Genomic DNA, 19,364 nt, shown 5'->3' with positions numbered 1-19,364 from the left:
AGGATCGCGGGGACGAGGCACTTGCCGTGCTCGCCAAATACCACGCCAATGGCAACGCTCAACATCCTACCGTCCAGTTTGAATATGCCGAGATCAGAGAGACTCTTCGTCTCGAATTCCTAGCAAAGAAATCATCCACTTACCTTGACTTTCTCAAGACCAAGGGTAACCGGTACAGACTTATCTTGATCATCTCCCTAGGTCTGTTTTCCCAGTGGTCAGGAAACGGCTTGGTGTCTTACTACTCGGCCAACATTTACAAATCCATCGGCATTACTAGCTCAGATGCGCAGCTCGGTCTGAATGGCGGCTTGACCATCTGGTCCCTCATTGTATCCACAACTTGTGCCTTGCTTTGCGACCGCGTAGGTCGACGGCCACTCTTTTTAGCGGCCACTACTGGCATGTTGTTGTGCTTCATTGCCTGGACAATATGTGCGGCCAAGTATCAAGACAGTGGCAACAAAGCGGCCGGTAAAGCCGTTGTGGTTTTCATCTGGCTGCACGGTACGACATACGCTCTCGCCTGGTCTGGATTGTTGGTCGGATACACGGTGGAAATCATGCCTTTCAAGATCCGCGCCAAAGGCCTCATGGTGATGAACTTTTGGGTCCAAGTCGCGCTGGTCATCAACCAATATGTCAACCCTCTGGGTTTCGAGCACTTGCAGCCAAACTGGAAGCTGTACACGATCTACACGGTGAGTCTGATTGATGTTCATTGATTATATTAAGTCCCCACACTAATTGCATGTCGTGTTGTAGTGCTGGATCGCATTCGAGTTGGTCTTTGTCTATTTCCTCTATGTTGAGACGCGTGGGCCGACGCTTGAGGAGATTGCAAAGATCTTTGATGGCGAAGAGGCCGAAGTAGCTCAGGTAGATATTGACAAGGCGCGTCTGGGCAGTGTCAGTGAGAAGGCTAGCACGACTGTGGAACATCGAAACGTTGTCTAGTTGATGACTGTGAGGATACCAAGGGGGGAAAGAATGCTAGTGGAACCATAACAAGTCCTGTACTCCGTCCAGAAGTATTGTACTCCGTACTCCGTACATGCTACGAATACAGGGTACAGGGGGACAAGGAGGACTGGATCAAAGTAAATCCGCCATCCGAAGACTACTACGGATCATTACGGTCTATTCTCTGTCTGGTGATTTGTTTTTCCGTTCCCGTTGGTGCCCGTGTTTTTCTTCCCACTTTCCGCCGAGCCCCGTCAATCCGTCGGCAGCAGAAACTGGGAAATTCAACCACAGAAAAGCGATGATGAGCATTTATTATTAACGGACCATGAAATTGAAAGGTTTGCACGCTCCAATTTCGCTTCAAAGGTCCATGTAACAATAACAACACAACATTCCATCTTCCTTTGTCTGTACACTACGATTCCTACACGCGTCGTCTGCCCAAGAAGTCGTTTGTTTTCAACTGCTCCGTATCATCATCATCTGCCGGTCATTCATCAGACAACAACGTCACACCACCACCAACCACCAACCACCATCGCTAATGCACATGTCCTTGTGCCTTTCCTGATCACGGCGAACACCGATTCTGGGGGGGCTTGCACGAGCGCTTTTTACTGCTCGTATCGTCTCCAGACCTTTCCCCCGAGTTTATCTTTGTTATCTTGCTGGAGAGTGGAAAAAAAGAGCTTTCCTGAGCCATGATCAAGCAGTGTGCCTGCTCCCTGCGATAACACTCACCAATACAACAACCTTTCCCCCTCTAGAGGGCCGAAATTTCAACAATGGCCTTCAACTTCAACTGGTCGCCCTTATCGACCGACGCTGGCTTCCTCCCTCGAGCCCAGGAGCTGCTCACGAACGCCCTGAATCGAGCCGACCCAAAACCTGCCATCATCGTCGACGATATCGTGGTGAACGAGTTGAACCTGGGAGATGTTCCGCCGGAGCTGGAGATTCTGGAGATCGGTGACCTGGCCGAGGACAGGTTTAGAGGCACCTTCAAGATGATGTACAAGGGAAATGCATACCTCACACTCAAGACCAAAGTGCAGGCCAATCCGTTGAACACGTATCTACGCACCCGGTCGGCGTTTGCTTCACCACAGCCCTTGGCTGCGGATACTGGCCTCACGATTCCCCTTCAGATCACACTGTCGGAATTTCGCTTGTCGGGCTTCATTATTCTGGTCTTTTCTCGACAAAAAGGGCTGACTCTAGTTTTTCGAAACGACCCTCTCGAATCCCTCCGCGTCTCGTCTACATTTGATTCGATCCCATTCGTGGCCAACTTTCTGCAAAAGGAAATCGAAACACAACTGCGGGGCCTGCTAATGGATGAATTGCCCGCCATCATTCATAGACTATCGTTGCGATTATGGGTACCCGAACAACAAGCCCAGGAGGAACGAGAGCTGGGTACGCTACAGCCAACAAAAGATGAGCTGGTGGTCGATCCTCTGGCCAGCCCTCCTCAAGACCCTGTCGATAGCACCGGCGCGGTCTTGACCCCTGCTGAAGTCGCATCTTTGTCTCTTGATTCATCCGTCGAGACGCAATCTTTGTTTTCGAGGAAGAATCTAATCAGACTTGCAACGTTAACTGATTCGCATCGGACTTTGTCTCTTTTCACTCCTTCTATCCGAGACGCGGTCTTCAGAGCATGGACCGGTCCTTTGGAACGTGGCGAAATGTCGCCGTCTCACCCTCATACAAGATCTCCTACGCCAGCTTTGTCGAGATCGCATTCGTACGCTGGAAGTCTAAGTACGGCGACCACCTATACTTTCGACAGCACGCATACACGATCGACTTTGCAGACTCTGAACTCTGCTAGTCATGGATTGGGTATGGGCGGTGGACGACACGGACAAGGACATCGACGCCGGAGAAAGAAGAGGGTGGTAGATTTGCGCGCGCACCCAGAAACAGGAGAACCTGAGAGTGTTACCGAGTCCGGCAGCTCAACTGTCGATACCGAGAGTGTTTCCGAAAGCACCTCAGCCACAGCACCTTCGGTGTTTTCTGCACCAGCCGCCACCACCTCGTTTGATTCTACAAAGGGGTTGGGTCTTATCACGCCACCAACCAGTCCCGCCATTGCGAAGAAGCCCGGTCTCCCGGCGAATCTACAACATCAAAGGAGCAGCAATACTGGTACGCGGAGCGTCAGTGAAGGCATGCCAGGACCTGCTGTGCCTGAACACATTGACCAACATCCACTAGTAGATTCGGAAGGTGCATCATCAAAATCATTCGATCCCCATGCCACGATTCGTGTGCGTAATACTAATAGGAGAATCATTCCTACTGTGGCAACAGCCAATGCTGAAGACGACGATGAAACTCCACGGGCATCATTGTATATTCCTCCACAAGAGAAGAGACAAATTCCACCTCCACTTCCATTCCAACAACAACAACAAAGTTCAGCCGCATCTCCCACTACTACTACTACCACCGCCACCTCGGGTTCAGCCACTGAAAAATCCGGCCTTCATGAAGGGGGAGGGTCAGGCGGACCTTCTTTGACACCGCTACCTAATTTCCTTCAATTCGTGGCCGATCCAAGTAACGCAGGCAGCATCGCCGAGCGAGCGTGGATGATGAAAATGGCCGCGGAATTGGCCAGAAGGTACGAAGACGAAAGACTCAAGGGTAGTTTCGGACCCATGTCTCCGAGAGACGAAGAGAGACCACCACCCCCTGCTTATGCGAGGTGATTTCCTTTTTTTTGGTTATATTGTCTCTCGTCGTCACTCTATCTTCTAGTGCCGAGGGGATGAATGTGGTACTCCTTCAAGTGATGTATCAAAAAAAGTCTTTGGTTTTTTGTCCCCTCGTGGGTGATGATGATACGATATGAAATGGTAATGTCTATGTGTGTTTTGTGTGTGTGTACTCTGTAATAGAAAGAAAGAGAATGAAGCGTTGTCAAGAGCCTTTTTTTTTCTTCTTTCTTTTTCGTCCTCTTTTCCGCCTCACTCTCTCTCACTTGTTGATGGAGGGTTGTTGGGGACGGAGTATGGTCTATGTAGCGTTACTCTCATACTTTTGCAAGGTTGTTTGAAGCAATACATGTCGCTGCAGGCGATGGAGTTGGCCCATTTTGTCATGATTACATACCCTGTACATACTGTACAGACACAGACACGTCCTTTGGTTAATCCCATATTTCTACACATCCTTCTTACCGTTCATCTACTTGTCCAGTTCTCCTTGTCGGTGAGACATGAGAAAAAGCAACTCGGTCGATCGGCACTGTGGAAGAAGAAGCCTTTTCACAATCTGCGTCGGTGTCGTGAGTTTTTCAGGCCATCTCGGTTTGTGTCAGAATTGAAACTTCCATGACAGAAGAATGCACCAGTGGTTGCAACTTCGTAGCACTGTTGATTGTCATTTAAATGTCTTTGTACAATTCATGTCCATGATACTCATACAACAACAACACTCTTTTGGGAGTCTCCAAGACTCTCTCCATGATTCATTCCTTTCCACGCGCTTCGTGTGCATGTGTGCGTGTGTGCGTCGTGTGTGCCTCATGCACACTCTCAAAACTCCATTTCTCCCTCAAATCTCACCACATTCCACACCCCTTTTTCCATCCCTTCATCATTCCCTCCCTCCCTCCCTCCCTTTCCCCTGTCTCTCAACCATCCCTCCCTGCCTCCCTCCCTCCCCCCTGCCTCCCTCTACTCCTCCTCACTCACTTCCTCTTCCTCTTCCTCCTTCTTCTCCTCCTCCTCCTCCCCTTCTTCACAGAGGGCCTTCTTCTTCACCACCCCACCCAACTGTTGAGCGGCGACCCGCTTGTTCTTCCTCGGAGACGTGGCCGACACCGACGCCGACGCCGAGACTTGTTGTTGAGTGGCCGCCGCCTCTTGGACGACGACCATCATGTCGGCCCTGCCCTCGGCGGCGTCGACCTGAGCCTGTTTCCACCTCAACACCTGCTCGTGGTCCGACGCCGCCTGCTTGGCCTTCTCGACGTCGACGTCGTTGGTCTGTTTCCAGACGTCGACCTCCGTCTCCAACTGGCCGACCTTGTTGGCGAGGTCGACGTTGGCGGCCCCCAACCGGGCGACCTGGCCGGCAAGGTCCTCGTTGGCCGACCTGAGGCCCTTGACCTCCTTGCTCAGGGCGGCCTTGTCGGTCGCGAGGTCGCGGATCGTCCTCAACATTCCGGCCCGCTCCTTGCCCGCCGCCGTGGCCGAGCCGTTGAAGACGATGGACGACGACAACGACGACGACGACGACCCATCACCATCATTGGCATTGGCCTTGTTGGCCTGGGCCTGGGCCTCGGCTCGAACCTTTGTGATTGACTCCTTCAACATTTCATTCTCCCGAGTCAATGCCCAGACCGCTTCGTTGGCCTGTTGATGATGATGGGCGACCTGTGCCAAAGCCGCGTCCCTCTCTTGCGTGGCCGCGTCCCTCTCTCCAATGGCCACCTGGCGTGCATGATCGCAACGCCCCAACGTCTCCTTGGTCGCTTCGTATGCGAATTGCAACTCGGCGAACCATTGCTGCCATCTCTGCAGCTCTTCGACATTGGTGGTGGTCACATCGGTGGCCACGGCGGCGACGGCGGCAGGTTGTTGAACCTCAACAACAAGGTCCGTTTGAGTTCCGGCCTCTTGTTGTTGAGGCTCGGTCTTTTCGGCTGGTGCTGGTGCTGGTGCTGGTGCTGCTGGTGCAGCGACCCCCGTTTCTTCCTCCAATCGAGTTTTCAAAAGTCGGTTCTCGATCAAGATGGCGTCTCGCTCATTCTGGAGCTCTCGAGACCGGCGTTCGATGGACAACTTTTCGTGTCCGATGGACAAGACTTCTTTTCGAAGTCTGCCCATCTCCGCCTCCATCTTGCGTCGAGAGAACACCGACATTCTGCTCTCCTTCACCACTGGAGCAGCAGTGGCAGCACCAGCAGCAGCGGCCTTCTTTTCGTCCTCGAGGGTGGCAATTCGAGAACGTTCTTGAACAAGGTCGTCTTTTGCCTTGTCAAGTTCGACCTTCAACAACTTGAGGGCGGCGCTCTCATCTTCCCGTCCTTGTCGTTGTTGTAGGTCAGCAGTTTGCTGCTGACCGGCGGTGATGGACACAGCCGTGGTGGTGGCCTCCGCCACATCGTCAATGCCCCGGGAAGAAGAAAAAGAAGCAGCAGCTTCCAAGGTACCTGAGGATTCATCAGGGAAGCCTACCACTCCTTCTCCTCCAGGCCCTTTCAAGGTACACATGGATTCATCAAGGAAGGGTCCTCCTCCAAGAGCTTCTTCCCAGGTCTCTGCGGATTCATCAGGGAAGGCCCCAGGAGGAGGTACATTGACGAAGGAGCGAGGGTCAACAACAAGAATTTCGGTGAGAGTCGTCGAGGAGGAGGGTAGACAGTAAATCAAAAAGCATTGTGCCGAAGAGGAAATCTGGTCGAAGCAGTCCTTGACGTCGATACAGATGGCGGCCCAAGTGTCGTAGATACACACCTGGGCGAGCCGCTCACAGTCCAACGTCAACCAGACACCAAAACCAACCGTGGCGGCGAGAGTGACGACCGCGTACAACCAGGACACTGCCCGCTCAAAATCCTCTTGCCAGATGTCGAGCCAGTCCCACAAGAACAGGCCGACTCTGGCCTCGAAACCCATGTAGGCCTGGACCCATTCGACGATGATGTCGTCATTCTTGCGGCAGGCGTCGATGAATCCGAACAAGAGCACCGAGCTCAAAAAGGTCAAAAAGGTTCGGAGGTACATTTTTGTCGGACTAGTGTTTGGAGGAAAATGGTAGTTCGCGTGTAAGGTAGGTATCTGTTTCTCAAAAAAAAAACCCCGGTGTAAGAGAGGAAGTACTGACCAGCAGTACGGGTGGTGGTATTCGTAGTGGTAGCAGTAGTATCAGTAGAGAAGATGAAGGTTTCTTTTTTTGACACAGTCAGGTCTCAGGAGTAAGAAAAAGAGGTTCTCTCGAAACGATCAACGATCAACGTTTCAGCAAGTCAAGAGTGTCTTTGCAAGCGTCAAGTTTGGTGTGTTCGATGTTGTTGGATAGGAGAGAAAGCAGGAAGCATAGGTAGAAAGATGGAAAGGAAACAATTGTTGCCGTGTGGCCTCGCAAAAATTCACTGTCCATTGAAAGAATATTGAATAGTAGGAGGTGCCTGGGTGAGGCAGTGAAGGTGAATAGGCAGGTCATTGACAACAACAACAACAACAATAATAATCGTAGGTTCAATCGTGTCTATTTCTCCTACTCACCTGAGGTAGAGTGAATAGAACAACAATACCTTTCGTGCTGCAGTGATCTTACCGCCTGCCGAGTTCGAGTTCGAGGTGGCTTTGTCACACAATCAATGAAACAGAGTCGATTCTTTCCATCTCATTCACTTCACAGAGGTTTCATTGTTCTTTTGTTCTTTTCAAGCGCCATCAATAAAAGTACAAAAGGTTGTGTACAGTATTATGAGTCGATTATGAACAGAATCAAACAAAGGTCGCTAGCTTTGTTTGTCCCCCAACAAGGGTTCGCGCTCCCCCTTTCCATGCTTGTTTTTGCGTCGCCGCCGCTTTTTCTTCTTTGCGGCCTCACCTTGCCCGTTGGCTTCATTTCCACCTAGGAGGCTCACACGGGAATTCTCATCTAAGATAGCCGACGTGTGACCTTTGTTGGTCCCACTGTTGTCTTCCTCCTCGTTCGACTCGCTGCTGGACGTTGTCTCGAGGACGACTTTGCGGAAGCCGTTGGCATCGACAATGTTTTCTGTGATGCTGCCACTTCGAGCAGGTCCTTTCGATCTGTAGATGGGACTCCTCGATCGTGATCTGGAATCAGGCAGGCTACATATCGTGCTGTGGCTGTCAGTGGTTTTTGCTGGAGGTCGAGACTCTGACTGGCCATGATGATCATGGGCCGCATCATCCCCTTGCCCCGAGAGGCTAGGACTGAGTGGAAGATCGGCTTGAATACCCTTTGTGCGACTGGCTGGTCGGGCGTTTGGTGATTCAGGAATGGTGCCGTACCCCTGCTTGAGAGCCTGCACTCCGTCACTAGCATCTTTGCCTCCTGACTTCACAACACCCTCGCCAATTCCTCCTTGATATTCCGAAGCGGATTCTGAAACTCGTCGAGAAATTGTCTGTCGACCATCAGGAACATCTTGTTTGACGATAGTCTCTGTGCCGGGTTTAATTTTGACGGTAGTATACTTCGTCATCCTAGGCCTGCTCGCAAGGTTTGATGGTCCTAGATGACCTAGATGTTTGAGTTGTTCCCTGAGTGCCTCGTCTGTGCCTGCCCTGATTAATCTCTGGCCAGATTTTGACTCGCCTGGCAGGCTGTTGCCTGCACTCGATCGACGCCGAGCATTATTCAAGAGCTTGGCCACTTGCGCATTATCGCCAGTCTTGGTTTTCTGTATTTCGGCACTTTCAAGCGTCTCGCCCTCACCGATATCTATCAGATCAGTTGTGGTGCCGTTGGCGGTGTGTTGTTCGGGAACCAAGTAGGCCCTTGGGATTCGCCGGGTAGGGGCGGGCATTGCCCGTCGGATGGCTTTGTGTACGTCAATAAAGACATCAGACTCATCAACGATTTCTTCTCCAATCAACTCCTCAATTACATCCTCCAGTGTGACCACACCAAGCGCACCATGGTCGTCCCCAGGATATTCCGAAACAAGGACCATGTGCGATTTCCCTTCCTGGAAGAAATTCACAATATCTAAGCAACTTGTATCTGGCCTTGTCTCGGGCAAAGTCGCCAATGCAAAGTCTCGAACAGGTTTCGCGTCTTCGGGATCGTACGTGATCAGCATCTTGACCAACAACATGCCAATAAAATTTGAATCGTTGTCTGGGTGGTGGATAGGAATTCGTGAATATCCTCGTGATAGGATATCGTCCATCGTAGGTTCGTCCAGGACATCGTCGAGAGACAAAGTGAAGACATCTTCCATTGGAGTCATGATGCTCCCGACAGACTTCTCCTTCAAATCGAGGACGGCACTGATGATTGTGACTTCATCGGCATTAAGTTGTTGCCCAGGTTCTCCCAAACTACGGTGCAAAGAAACCAATGTCTTCAAGCCTGTCTTTTTGTACACAGTCCCATGATCTTCTCCCAGCAGATAATCGAGTAACTTCGCCGTTGGCCATGCGACAGGAGCGAGGAGGTACATGAGGAGAATAACGAAAGGAGCCATCCAGGAACCGATTGGTAGTCCGTATCGAACGCATACCGACTGGGGAACAATCTCGCCAAAAATGACTGCATCAAGTCAGTAATAATATAGGATGGTCCTCCGACACAGACATACCGATGAGAACGGTCGATCCTAACACAGCCGGCCATCCACCGCCCAGGGAACGATCGAGTACGATAGGGAGCGTTTCATTCGTAATGACATTACTCAGGAGTAATGTGACCAGCACCCAGTGTTTCCCTTTCTGCAATAGACTCAACACTTTGGCAGCATGTTTCTTTTCAGCGCCTTCCCCTGAATCCCGAATAACTCGAAGGTAGATTTCATCCTGCAATTCCGTTAGCTGGCCCGTGTCTGGCAAGAGATGAAGTTGTTATCTCACCTGTCCCATGAGGGCAATGGTCAAACCGGCAAATGCTCCTCCAAGTAAAACTAACGCTGCAGCGACACTCAGGTATATCCATAATGTAGGGTCCTCAGGAACTTTCCCTTCGTCCTCTTCCGCCGCAAAAAACAGGTAGGAAGCGTGTATTGGCGCAGCTCGAACGATTGGGAGCTGGGAAAGCGAGAGGACGAGGATTTTGGCTAGACCCAAGATCGCAGGCCTCGTAGCCAAGTAGGAGTTGGTGTTTCGTGCCTCCATAACGTACAACTCAGGCAGGCAATGCTTATTGAGCCATGAGGGAGGTGTGTGAGGGGTCAAGGCCCAAGGAAGTGAGGGAAAAAGCTCTCGGATCTGCAGAGATGAAAAGACTCTGCGGAAGGTTAAGGAATATTGGACAAAGAAAATAGAAGCATAACAACAATGCTTGTCCTAGGTCGTGTACGGAGTAAGCGAGGCTTGAACGACGACGCAATCAATGATTTGGAGATGATGATGAAACCATGTGAAGTTCACCCGGAAGAACAAGATGAGGTGAGTGATTGGCCGTTGCAGCTCTTCGCTCAGTTTGAGGACCTCTCCGCTTTTCGGAATATAGATATTCCGTGCGCCCACGAGGCTGGACTTCACGTGATGCAAATCTCGGTGATGGTTAGCGTCATTCGGTGCCCGGATGCATGCGCTTATCCTCGGCCTTCACCAACTCCCTTCAAATACCCCAGCGATGCCCTTCCCGTTGGTACCAAAGTCTTTCTCGTCGACAGCAGATTGGAAATCCATCGACATTCGAGATGATAGTCTCTCGGAGGGTTCCCTCTATACTGAGATCATTTAGTCCTGTTTCACAAAGGCGTCACGCCAGCCAAACTGCGACGGGGGCCAGGTTAAACAAGCCAATAGAGTACAAGAAGAGTCCGATCCTACATCAGTCACAGAACAGCGCCAGATCTGCCTTTGGTTTATCACAAGATGCACAAGTTGATTGGCAAAACTTGCACGGCGCCATCAACACTTCTTTACACCATGCTCTGAAAACGGACGAAAGTGTTTTGTTATTCGGTGAAGACGTAGCGTTTGGTGGTGTTTTCAGGTGCTCGAAAGGCCTTACAGACGAATTTGGGACGAGTCGGGTCTTCAACACTCCTTTGTCTGAGCAAGGAATTGTAGGCTTCGCGATTGGCTGTGCCGCGGAAGGCATGAAACCTGTCGCCGAAATTCAGTTTGCGGACTACGTCTTCCCTGCCTTCGACCAACTTGTCAACGAAGCCGCGAAATTCCGCTATCGAGAAGGAGGAACGGGTGGTCACTGTGGCGGCCTTGTTGTCCGCATGCCATGCGGGAGTGTCGGTCACGGAGGTCTTTACCATTCTCAAAGTCCTGAGGCGTTGTTCACGCATGTTCCGGGCCTTAGAGTTGTCATGCCGAGATCACCATCACAAGCCAAGGGTTTGCTGAACTCTTCAATTCTCCATTCAAACGATCCTGTTATATTCATGGAACCCAAAATTCTCTACCGAGCCGCGGAAGAGTTTGTGCCGCGCGAATCATATACCCTACCACTGGATAAGGCCGATGTGCTCAAGAAGGGTAAAGATCTAACCGTAATCTCATACGGTCAACCCCTGTACCTCTGTTCTGCGGCTATTGAGGCGCTTGAGAAGGATATCAAAGGTCTAAGCATCGAATTGATCGACCTGAGAGCAATATACCCATGGGACAGAGCCACGATCATGGAGAGCGTCAACAAGACCGGTCGTGCAGTGGTTGTGCATGAGAGCATGTACAACGCTGGTGTAGGAGCAGAAGTCGCTGCTAGCATTCAAGAGGGAGCCTTTCTTCGACTAGAAGCTCCGGTGGCCAGAGTCACTGGCTGGAGCATCCATGCCGGTCTGATTTACGAGAAGTTTAACATGCCAGATATTACGAGTAAGCATTGTAAAATGCTCCCTTCCGTGATTGCGCTGACTAGTCTACAGGAATATATGACACTATGAAAAAGACACTGGAATACTGAGCGTCTGATAGATTACGATCCAGCGGTGGAAACTCCTCTACAGGGTCAAGTTGGCTCAATCGGTATCGACATACTACTTGTGCATAATCCTCGATGAGGATAAGAGCACAAAGCGGGACAGGTCGGACTATGATCGATCCTAAACATATTGAGGACTTTGACGGTGGCAGACAGCACCCCGGTTTACTCTTCCACAATGCCGCAGATCCAATGTCGAGGCAACATTGCTGCCATCTGTAATTTCGACTTCCAAGGAGAAATTTATCTATCCTGGAGCTTGTTGCTCTGCATCGATCTAGCGTCTCGCTACGGAAAGAATCAAGAAGTGTTTACGGGGCCATACATTAGTATGCAGGCAAGACCTTATATGGGGTGCAAGGCCCGACAAGAGGTTCTCGACGTGTATATATCTTCATCTAGACCCAATCTTGCATATATTGAGGCTCAGTATTCCTCCTTGAATACCATAACCTTGGGTGTTTCTCGACTTGTCTTCTCATCAAGTTCATAATAGGCGCGGAACAAACCGCCGCAGTTGAAATCGAATACTGATCTCCCTCTCTTCTTCGTTGATGAGCAAGCACTCGAGCTTTTGATGGTAGGGTAGTCTTGCTCCACCAAGAACTCCTTTGAGACGGGGCCATCATCGATCTCGATGCCAATGATACCGCCCTGGCCTTCACCACTATGACCCCATCGGTCACCGGCCGACTGTTGCAGTTCGCCACCAGGCCCGGCAACTGCACTGACGGCACGTGCCAGGGATGTTCTGGAGGAAAATCTGCACATGGAGGCAGCGGTGCGAGTAGCGTTCGTGCGTAAGAACGAATCACCGTTGCCAGTACCACTCATTGCAACAGCCCTGCGACGTTTCCGTAAGGTCGAGCGCCTGGGATCGAGGATGGGCGGAGAGTGGTGTGGAGTCACCGGACTGTAGGTTGGAGGATTGATCACAGGTTGGTACTCTTGATGGGCCTGGAACAGGGTAAGACACGAACCGAGTATACCGGCGATCGGTGGCAATATCTGGCTGGTTTCGGACTCGAGGTTCTGCTCTCGTCTTGCTTGCACCATGGCCGAGGTCTTCTCTGGGACTTCCTCCTCCCAAGTTTCCGCCCAGAAGCCAGAACCTATCGTTGGCGTGTCCCCGATTCTCCCTACCTTCTTGTTTGTCAATCCGCCGGTCGACGTGGCCACGGCCAGGTTCCCCCAGGAATCGAGACACACCGCGCCGACGGTGCCTTGACTAGGGTATTCATCAACACCATCATCACCGTCCCCTTCTTCCTCGGTGGCCGCAAACCGGTCTACGGATGCCAGAAGATCGTCATAGGTATAGCCGGTGTTCTGCTTTTGGAGACCGCGACGGTGCTCTTCCCATCGCCTTTTCGTCCAGAACCATCGGTCTGGTTTCTTCTCGAGTCCTCTCTCCTCCCACCCCCATTCCTCAACATCTCGGCCACTGAGATGGCAGTGCATCGTGCTCGTGCCGCCCATACCCCCGTCTCCATCTGCCGCCATCAATACTTCCCTGGCGAGAAGGATGGGATGCCTCGTGTTTCGTACCAGACTGACGGCGGCTCCACGCTTTATCTGTCCTGCAGGAGGACCACTTGGATCAAGTGAACAGACCATCGCACTGGCTTCCATTTCAACAGTGCCTTGTTCGGTGAAGACCGAACCCCGGCCACAGTTGAAGAGCGGGTCGTCCTCAAACCACGTCGCAGCAGCACAGGCCGCATCCAGTGCTGAGGCTCCTGAATCCAGCAGCTTTCGCGCGTCAGTCAGGTATCTCCAAAGTGACGCTTCATATCGAGCCCAGAGCTCGGGGGAAAGACTGGCCCGAGATATCGCACCCGCTCCGCCATGAAGAATGACTGTTGGTTGAAAGGAGCCAAGTGCATGATGTTTTTCAGTGATATGAGAATGCATTATCGTTTCGCGTAAATTCGAATTGGGGGCTGATGATGATGAGTGGTCAGGGATACTGTGATACTGCGCAATCTCAGCCTGTCATCACGCCATCGGCCGCTTGAATCACCAAGGATGTTATTTGTATCACTGAGTGACTACCAACGAATGCAACACTGATCCAAAGCCTCACCGGATCACAATCAACGAGTCCAAAAATAGATGAAATGCTAACAGCAGGTGATGAAGTGAAAGACTCACTTCAGGAGTACCAGATATACTTGAACCATGTGTCAAATCGGCAGCCAATTGGAGTCTTTATCGACAACCCCAGAATCATCGACGACGTGGGGGAAATTCAAGCCACCACCATCTTCCGTACGTGCCGCTAATGTTTTTCTTTATCCAATAGCTTAGCTCCAGAATCTGGCGCCTTATCTGGAGGAATGGCCACGACTGACTTGACCCGGCCGAGTCGATCATCAACAGCTTCTTCTGTCTCGGATAGCGCGTCGCAAGGGATCCGGCAGAAAGAATCTTCGCACCATGTCAACAAGCCGGAAGAAATGAGAGAATCACCACCACCTCCCGAGTCAAGACCGTCGAAAAGTCCCATACACCGAATCAATGCTCCTGGAAGTGTACAAGCTTTGGCGGTCGACGATGATGTCCTTTTTGCAGGTCTCCAAGGTGGCAACATCACGGCCTGGTCATTGGAGACGTATGAACTTCTCGCGACCGTCCCAGCACACAAAGAGAGTGTCTTGAACCTTTCTCTCTGTGAGGATAGATCGTTGTTGTTTTCCACCGGCGCAGACTCGGTCGTCAATGTATGGTCGACTCAGACCCTTCAACGGCTCTACTCACTTTATTCTCCCTTTGAGATCGGCGACATCTTCTGCGTGGTCCATTCCACCCCGAAACAGACTTTGTTTTGGGGTGCTCAAAATGCCAGCATACAGTGGCACAGAATCAGCACGGACGCCAGCAGCATGTCTCCGACGCTCACTTTTGCCCCCGGATCTCGCAAACATCGCTTCTTCGACTCGTTGGGCCCGGGCGGGACATCCAATGTCATCTCGGACGAAGAAGGGTTTTCTACAACGAGTCTGGACAACCAGGGCGGCCGCGTCTTGACTGTCCCAAACCACAACTACCTCCCGTACGCCCACAAGAGCTACATATACTGCATGCTCCTGGTCAAAGGGTTATTGAATTACGGTCGATGTGAAGAAGTCCTCGTGACCGGTGCCGGAGATGGGACCATCAAAATTTGGTCCATCGACTCGTTATCCACAGACGGTCTTGTCCAGCTCACGAAATTCAAAAACACCGGCTCCAACGTCCTCAGCCTGTCCTTCCGAGGCTCATTTCTCTACGCTGGCCTTTCCGACGGTACGGCCAATGTTTACAATCTTGCTTCGAACCAACTAGTCCAAAGACTCAGTATCGGCCATGGCGACATAAGTCAAATATCAGTCAACTCTGACAGTATCCTTTGCGGTACAAGTCACGGACGAATCAAGGTTTGTTTTGATGTCCCGAGATGCGAGAGTGGACTTGTTCGACAGAACACTGGCTGACTTTATTTTTGTTCGTCAGCGATACAATGATCATTTCATGGAGACGGAATGCTGGGCTGCCGCCGACGGCAAAATCCTCGCAATGAGTCAAACCAAAACCTCTGGACACGACATTTTAATCACAGGTGGCAATGACGGTTCCATATCATTCTGGGACGCCGACGGTCATTCTCACACCTCGATAGCATCTTCAGTCCGAAGCAATGGTGAGTGAGAAGACTATTTCAATGTCAAATGAGACACCCACACGGATATCCGGCAGGACCTTGACTGACATTTTGACCCGACACGATTCTTAGATGAGTTGGTGAATGCTTTACGCGAATTCGTCAGTTTTCGTACCGTCGCTTCGAACCCTACCTGTGTGCGAGATTGTCACGACGCCATTACTTTTCTTCGAAAGCAATGCAACGCCTTTGGTGCCACCACCGATTTGGTCTCTCCACAAGAAGGTGTCAATCCGATTCTGGTCGCCAAATTCACCGCATCCCGACCTTCGTCGTCGACCAAAACAAAACCCAAAACGGTCCTGTTCTACGGTCATTACGACGTTGTCGACGCCGAGGTGGGAAGTTGGACCGGTGGTGACCCATTCAGTCTACAACCTCTGAACGGGTACCTATACGGCCGTGGAGTGACCGACAACAAAGGTCCGATCTTGGCCGCCATTTACGCCGTCGCCGACCTGGTTCAGCAAGACACCTTGTCGTGCAACGTGACTTTTCTACTCGAGGGTGACGAAGAAGCCGGATCCCGCGGGTTCCGGGACGCCGTGGGTCGTATGAAGTCGTCCTCGATCGTTGGGGACGACGTCGACTTTATCCTGCTGTCCAACAGTTACTGGTTGGACGACCATATCCCCTGTTTGACTTTTGGCATGAGAGGTGTCATTCACGCCACGGTCACCGTTTCTTCCAACCGGCCCGACCTGCACTCCGGCATGGACGGTAAATCTGTCCAACATGAACCCTTGAAGGATCTCACCGTCCTCCTGGCCAGTCTCATCGGGTCTACGGGGACCAAAATAACCATCCCCAACTTTTACGACAGTGTCGATGAGCTGTCGGACCTCGAGTTCCGGTCCTACACAAACATCACAAGTTCGTTGTTACAAGGTCACCCGGAGATCAAAAACGAAAGGTCCTTTTCGCAGTCACTGATGCAGAGATGGAGATATCCAAACTTGACGATCCACCAGATCGAGGTCCCGGAGACCAAGACGGCGGTGACGATCAGTGGATTGGCCAACGCCACGTTGTCTATCCGCATCGTACCGTCACAAACTGCCGAACGGATCGCGACCGGTTTGACAGAATACCTGGAGGATCAATTTGCCAAACTACAAAGTTCAAATCGGTTAAAGGTCGAAATCACTTCCAAGGCTGACCCTTGGTTGGGTGACGTCAACAGTGAATTGTATCATTCATTGAAAGAAGCCGTGGTTGAAGTTTGGAATCCTGCTACAGATTCATCACATCGTTCTTTCCCGTCGGACAACAGAAATACCACATCATCATCAACAGCAGCAACATCCAACGATACTATTTCTGACCTCGGATCTACCACCACAGCTGCCACGTCAGGGTCAACATCAACATCATCGTCGTCGACAACAACAATACAACCGGGGTCACAACGTTCGTCGCACCGTCGAGCGTCGTCCCTGGCCAGCGCTGGGACATTCACCTCCACCAACCTGCCACGCCAACCTCTGTTCATTCGGGAAGGTGGGTCGATCCCCGCCATCAGCTTCTTGGAAGGGGAATTCGACGCCCCCGCGGCCATGTTCCCGATGGGCCAGGCGAGCGACAACGCCCACCTGGACAATGAGCGGATGAGGGTGGAGAACCTCTGGAAGGGCCGCGACGTGTTGAAGCGGGTCTTTTCGAGGTTGTGAGACAAGACGAAGAGAAACAACACCGACAATAGCGAGAACAAGAAATACAACAGTAATATCAAAACAAGTGCAAAAAATGAGGAAACTCTAGAGAGAGAGAGAGAGAGAGAGAGAGAGAGAGAGAGACACTTGGCAAAGTACTGTACTCGGATCAAGGACCAAGGTAGACAAGTGACAAGACAAGGTAGAAAATCTCGGATACTACTCCCTTTAAAAGTGGAACAATCAAATGTGTACCCCGTGAGTATTTGGGTATTTATTGAATCTGTAAATAGTATACCAAAAATCAAAGTCGACGGTCGATGAGGTAGTCTTCTTCTTGATGATTTTCTCCTTTTCTTTTTGGGAAATCATTTTATCTATATACTCGAGTACCCCGGTACTCTTCTCAGATAGTATCCAAGTTTCATCATCCATCTTCTGGGTCAAGTAGGTACTCCATATCTGTCCACCTTGATCGAGATTGTGGTCTTGTATCTTTGACCTTGCAAATGTCCATGTTCATATCAATCCTGATGACACTTCCCAGAAGAAAGAAGAATTCCCATTTCCAAAAGCCCAAAAACACCGTCGCTATGCTGAAAAATATGCCCAGTGTCATATGAACACACAGACACACCCCCAAAAAATGCTTTGCCTTGCATCGAGAAATGGGTACATTACATTTCTCATGCACGACTCGAAATTGCAGGCATACCATGGCTTTTCCATAATGAGTCGCTTTCGTTTTTTCTTCTCGTCTTCTGTGGTGCAAAATCCAACATTGTCCCCGTTGATTAATGTCGATATTGTACCAAGCATTAATAAAACAATCCACGGATGACTTGTTCAATTCAACAAACCTCCACCGTTCAAATTGATGCCACCAAAAGTCCATTTCCCAGCCGCCCAGATCCAGGCTCCGAGTTTTGGTTTCTCGCCCGACTTTACGTCGTTTGCGAGTTGCACGACGCCGGCAAAGGTACTCTGGCTTAAAGTGCTACTGCTCTTGTGCGTATCTCGGGGGGGAGGGGCCACTCGTCCCACGGGGCTCGTCACCCCGTTCAAAGCGTCGACCGCGTCGATGGCCGGACCTTGGTCGAAAAAGTCGACCAGCGTGAACGTCGGGACCCGACCGTACTGCGAGTTACACGTCGACAAGGCCTGTCCGAGACTGCCGGCGGTGTTGGTGCTCGCTGCGTTGGTCACGTTGATCTTGTCCACGTCCGGGGTCTCGATGTCAAAGGCCCCCGTGGAGTACAGAAAGTGGTTGACAAAGGGCATACGGTTGCTCGAGATGGCGGACTGTACGTTGTTCTGCACCGCGGTGGGCCGGTTCGGCGCGCACGTGAAATCGCTCGGGTTCGTGTTGTCGAAAGGGTTCTCGAAGATGAAGGTGAACTCGTCCATCATGTAACTCGTCGTGGCGTTCAGTTCCGGGTCGGTGAGGTTCCAACTCGCCACGAAAGTCATGAGCCTCTTCCCGCCCGCGATGATGTCTTGCAGCGTCGGCCACGTCTCTGGAGGGGTGGTGATGGACGACGGCACGTACGCTTGGTCGACGAGGTCGGCGTCCAGGAACTCGGCGTGGAGTTGGGAGGGTCGGGCGTTGTCCGAGTTGACCAGCAACACCGTCACGACTTCGTTCGGGTGGTTGTCGAGCCAGGTCTTGATCGTCTTGAGCCAGTCCGACAAGAGTCCCGCGTCGAGCAGGTCACAGGACGAGTGGCACAGGTGCCATTGCGAGTTTGTCATGTGTACCTGGGCGGTCACCAAACGGACCCCGGCGGACAGTTGCACGGTCGTGTTGTAGTATTGATTTCCCGAGACAGAGAAGCCTGTCGAGGCATCCCGAACGAAGGGGGAGTCGTGGGCACCGAGGTGGACGACCGAGTTGTATGGTTTCGAGCAGAGATCTGGGGAGTTGTTGCAGGCTTCTGCGCGTGAGGAAAGGCTGTGAGAGGAGGATATGGAGGCCGCGGAGGTGGAGGAGGTGAGGCTGAGAAGGAACAGGAGGCACGTCGACAGTAGAGACCGTGTATGCATTTTTCCAAAGTTCAATACGAGGGGCGTATGTATTAATCCAACTCTTGTGATGTCTTGCTCGTCCCCTGGTGGGAGGAGGGTCGATGGAAGTAAATAGCAAAGCAAATGGAACAATTGCACAAGTGAATAGAGTAAATCGCTTTGGAAAAAAAGTATCAAAGCACAAGACAACCAACGACCACAGAGTAGTAGGGAGATATGTCAAGAATGAAGAGACCAGCTCCAGATGATTCGAAGAAACAAGAAGACAAAAGGCACCATGCACTGTCAGATCCATCAAAGGCCCTGTGAGTGTCTTGGTGCTGAAACTATTTAGAAACTCCAGGCCGCGCGGACGGAACCGACGCAGGCTGAGAACGAGGCGTAGTTTTTTGGTTTTGCCCATTCATCTT

At 51.4% G+C, this 19,364-nt stretch overlaps 7 protein-coding genes across 7 annotated transcripts; 3 read left to right on the top strand and 4 right to left on the bottom strand.

Moving 5' to 3' along the window:
• Window positions 1-1,215: 1,215 nt before the first annotated feature.
• PV06_03508 (uncharacterized protein) lies at window positions 1,216-4,340 on the top strand. The gene has a single exon (XM_016404303.1). It carries the CDS (start codon window positions 1,752-1,754, stop codon window positions 3,687-3,689), a length of 1,938 nt encoding a protein of 645 aa, XP_016265308.1. The 5' UTR covers window positions 1,216-1,751; the 3' UTR covers window positions 3,690-4,340.
• A 318-nt stretch (window positions 4,341-4,658) lies between these two features.
• Window positions 4,659-6,716, bottom strand: PV06_03507 (uncharacterized protein; the record flags this gene model as incomplete). The annotated part of the gene is made up of 1 exon (XM_016404302.1): window positions 4,659-6,716. The coding sequence occupies one exon, from the start codon at window positions 6,714-6,716 to the stop codon at window positions 4,659-4,661; it is 2,058 nt and encodes a 685-aa protein (XP_016265307.1).
• A 740-nt stretch (window positions 6,717-7,456) lies between these two features.
• Window positions 7,457-9,803, bottom strand: PV06_03506 (uncharacterized protein; the record flags this gene model as incomplete). Its single annotated transcript, XM_016404301.1, has 3 exons — window positions 7,457-9,225; window positions 9,275-9,488; window positions 9,543-9,803. The coding sequence occupies 3 exons, from the start codon at window positions 9,801-9,803 to the stop codon at window positions 7,457-7,459; spliced, it is 2,244 nt and encodes a 747-aa protein (XP_016265306.1).
• Window positions 9,804-10,280: 477 nt separating this feature from the next.
• PV06_03505 (uncharacterized protein) lies at window positions 10,281-12,042 on the top strand. The gene is made up of 2 exons (XM_016404300.1): window positions 10,281-11,468; window positions 11,519-12,042. Exons 1-2 carry the CDS (start codon window positions 10,334-10,336, stop codon window positions 11,554-11,556), a joined length of 1,173 nt encoding a protein of 390 aa, XP_016265305.1. The 5' UTR covers window positions 10,281-10,333; the 3' UTR covers window positions 11,557-12,042.
• Window positions 11,928-13,689, bottom strand: PV06_03504 (uncharacterized protein). Its single transcript, XM_016404299.1, has one exon. It carries the CDS (start codon window positions 13,486-13,488, stop codon window positions 12,001-12,003), a length of 1,488 nt encoding a protein of 495 aa, XP_016265304.1. The 5' UTR covers window positions 13,489-13,689; the 3' UTR covers window positions 11,928-12,000.
• A 224-nt stretch (window positions 13,690-13,913) lies between these two features.
• PV06_03503 (uncharacterized protein) lies at window positions 13,914-17,060 on the top strand (the record flags this gene model as incomplete). Its single annotated transcript, XM_016404298.1, has 3 exons — window positions 13,914-14,993; window positions 15,070-15,256; window positions 15,350-17,060. The coding sequence occupies 3 exons, from the start codon at window positions 13,914-13,916 to the stop codon at window positions 16,945-16,947; spliced, it is 2,865 nt and encodes a 954-aa protein (XP_016265303.1). The 3' UTR covers window positions 16,948-17,060.
• Window positions 17,061-17,305: 245 nt separating this feature from the next.
• Window positions 17,306-19,258, bottom strand: PV06_03502 (uncharacterized protein). The gene has a single exon (XM_016404297.1). The coding sequence runs from the start codon at window positions 18,970-18,972 to the stop codon at window positions 17,776-17,778; it is 1,197 nt and encodes a 398-aa protein (XP_016265302.1). The 5' UTR covers window positions 18,973-19,258; the 3' UTR covers window positions 17,306-17,775.
• Between the last annotated feature and the right edge of the window lie 106 nt (window positions 19,259-19,364).

This window comes from Exophiala oligosperma, assembly GCF_000835515.1.
Source record: "Exophiala oligosperma strain CBS 72588 unplaced genomic scaffold supercont1.3, whole genome shotgun sequence".
Classification (NCBI taxonomy): domain Eukaryota; kingdom Fungi; phylum Ascomycota; class Eurotiomycetes; order Chaetothyriales; family Herpotrichiellaceae; genus Exophiala; species Exophiala oligosperma.
The sequence above is the reverse complement of the archived record's forward strand: the minus strand, read 5'-3'. Positions and strand labels throughout refer to the sequence as shown.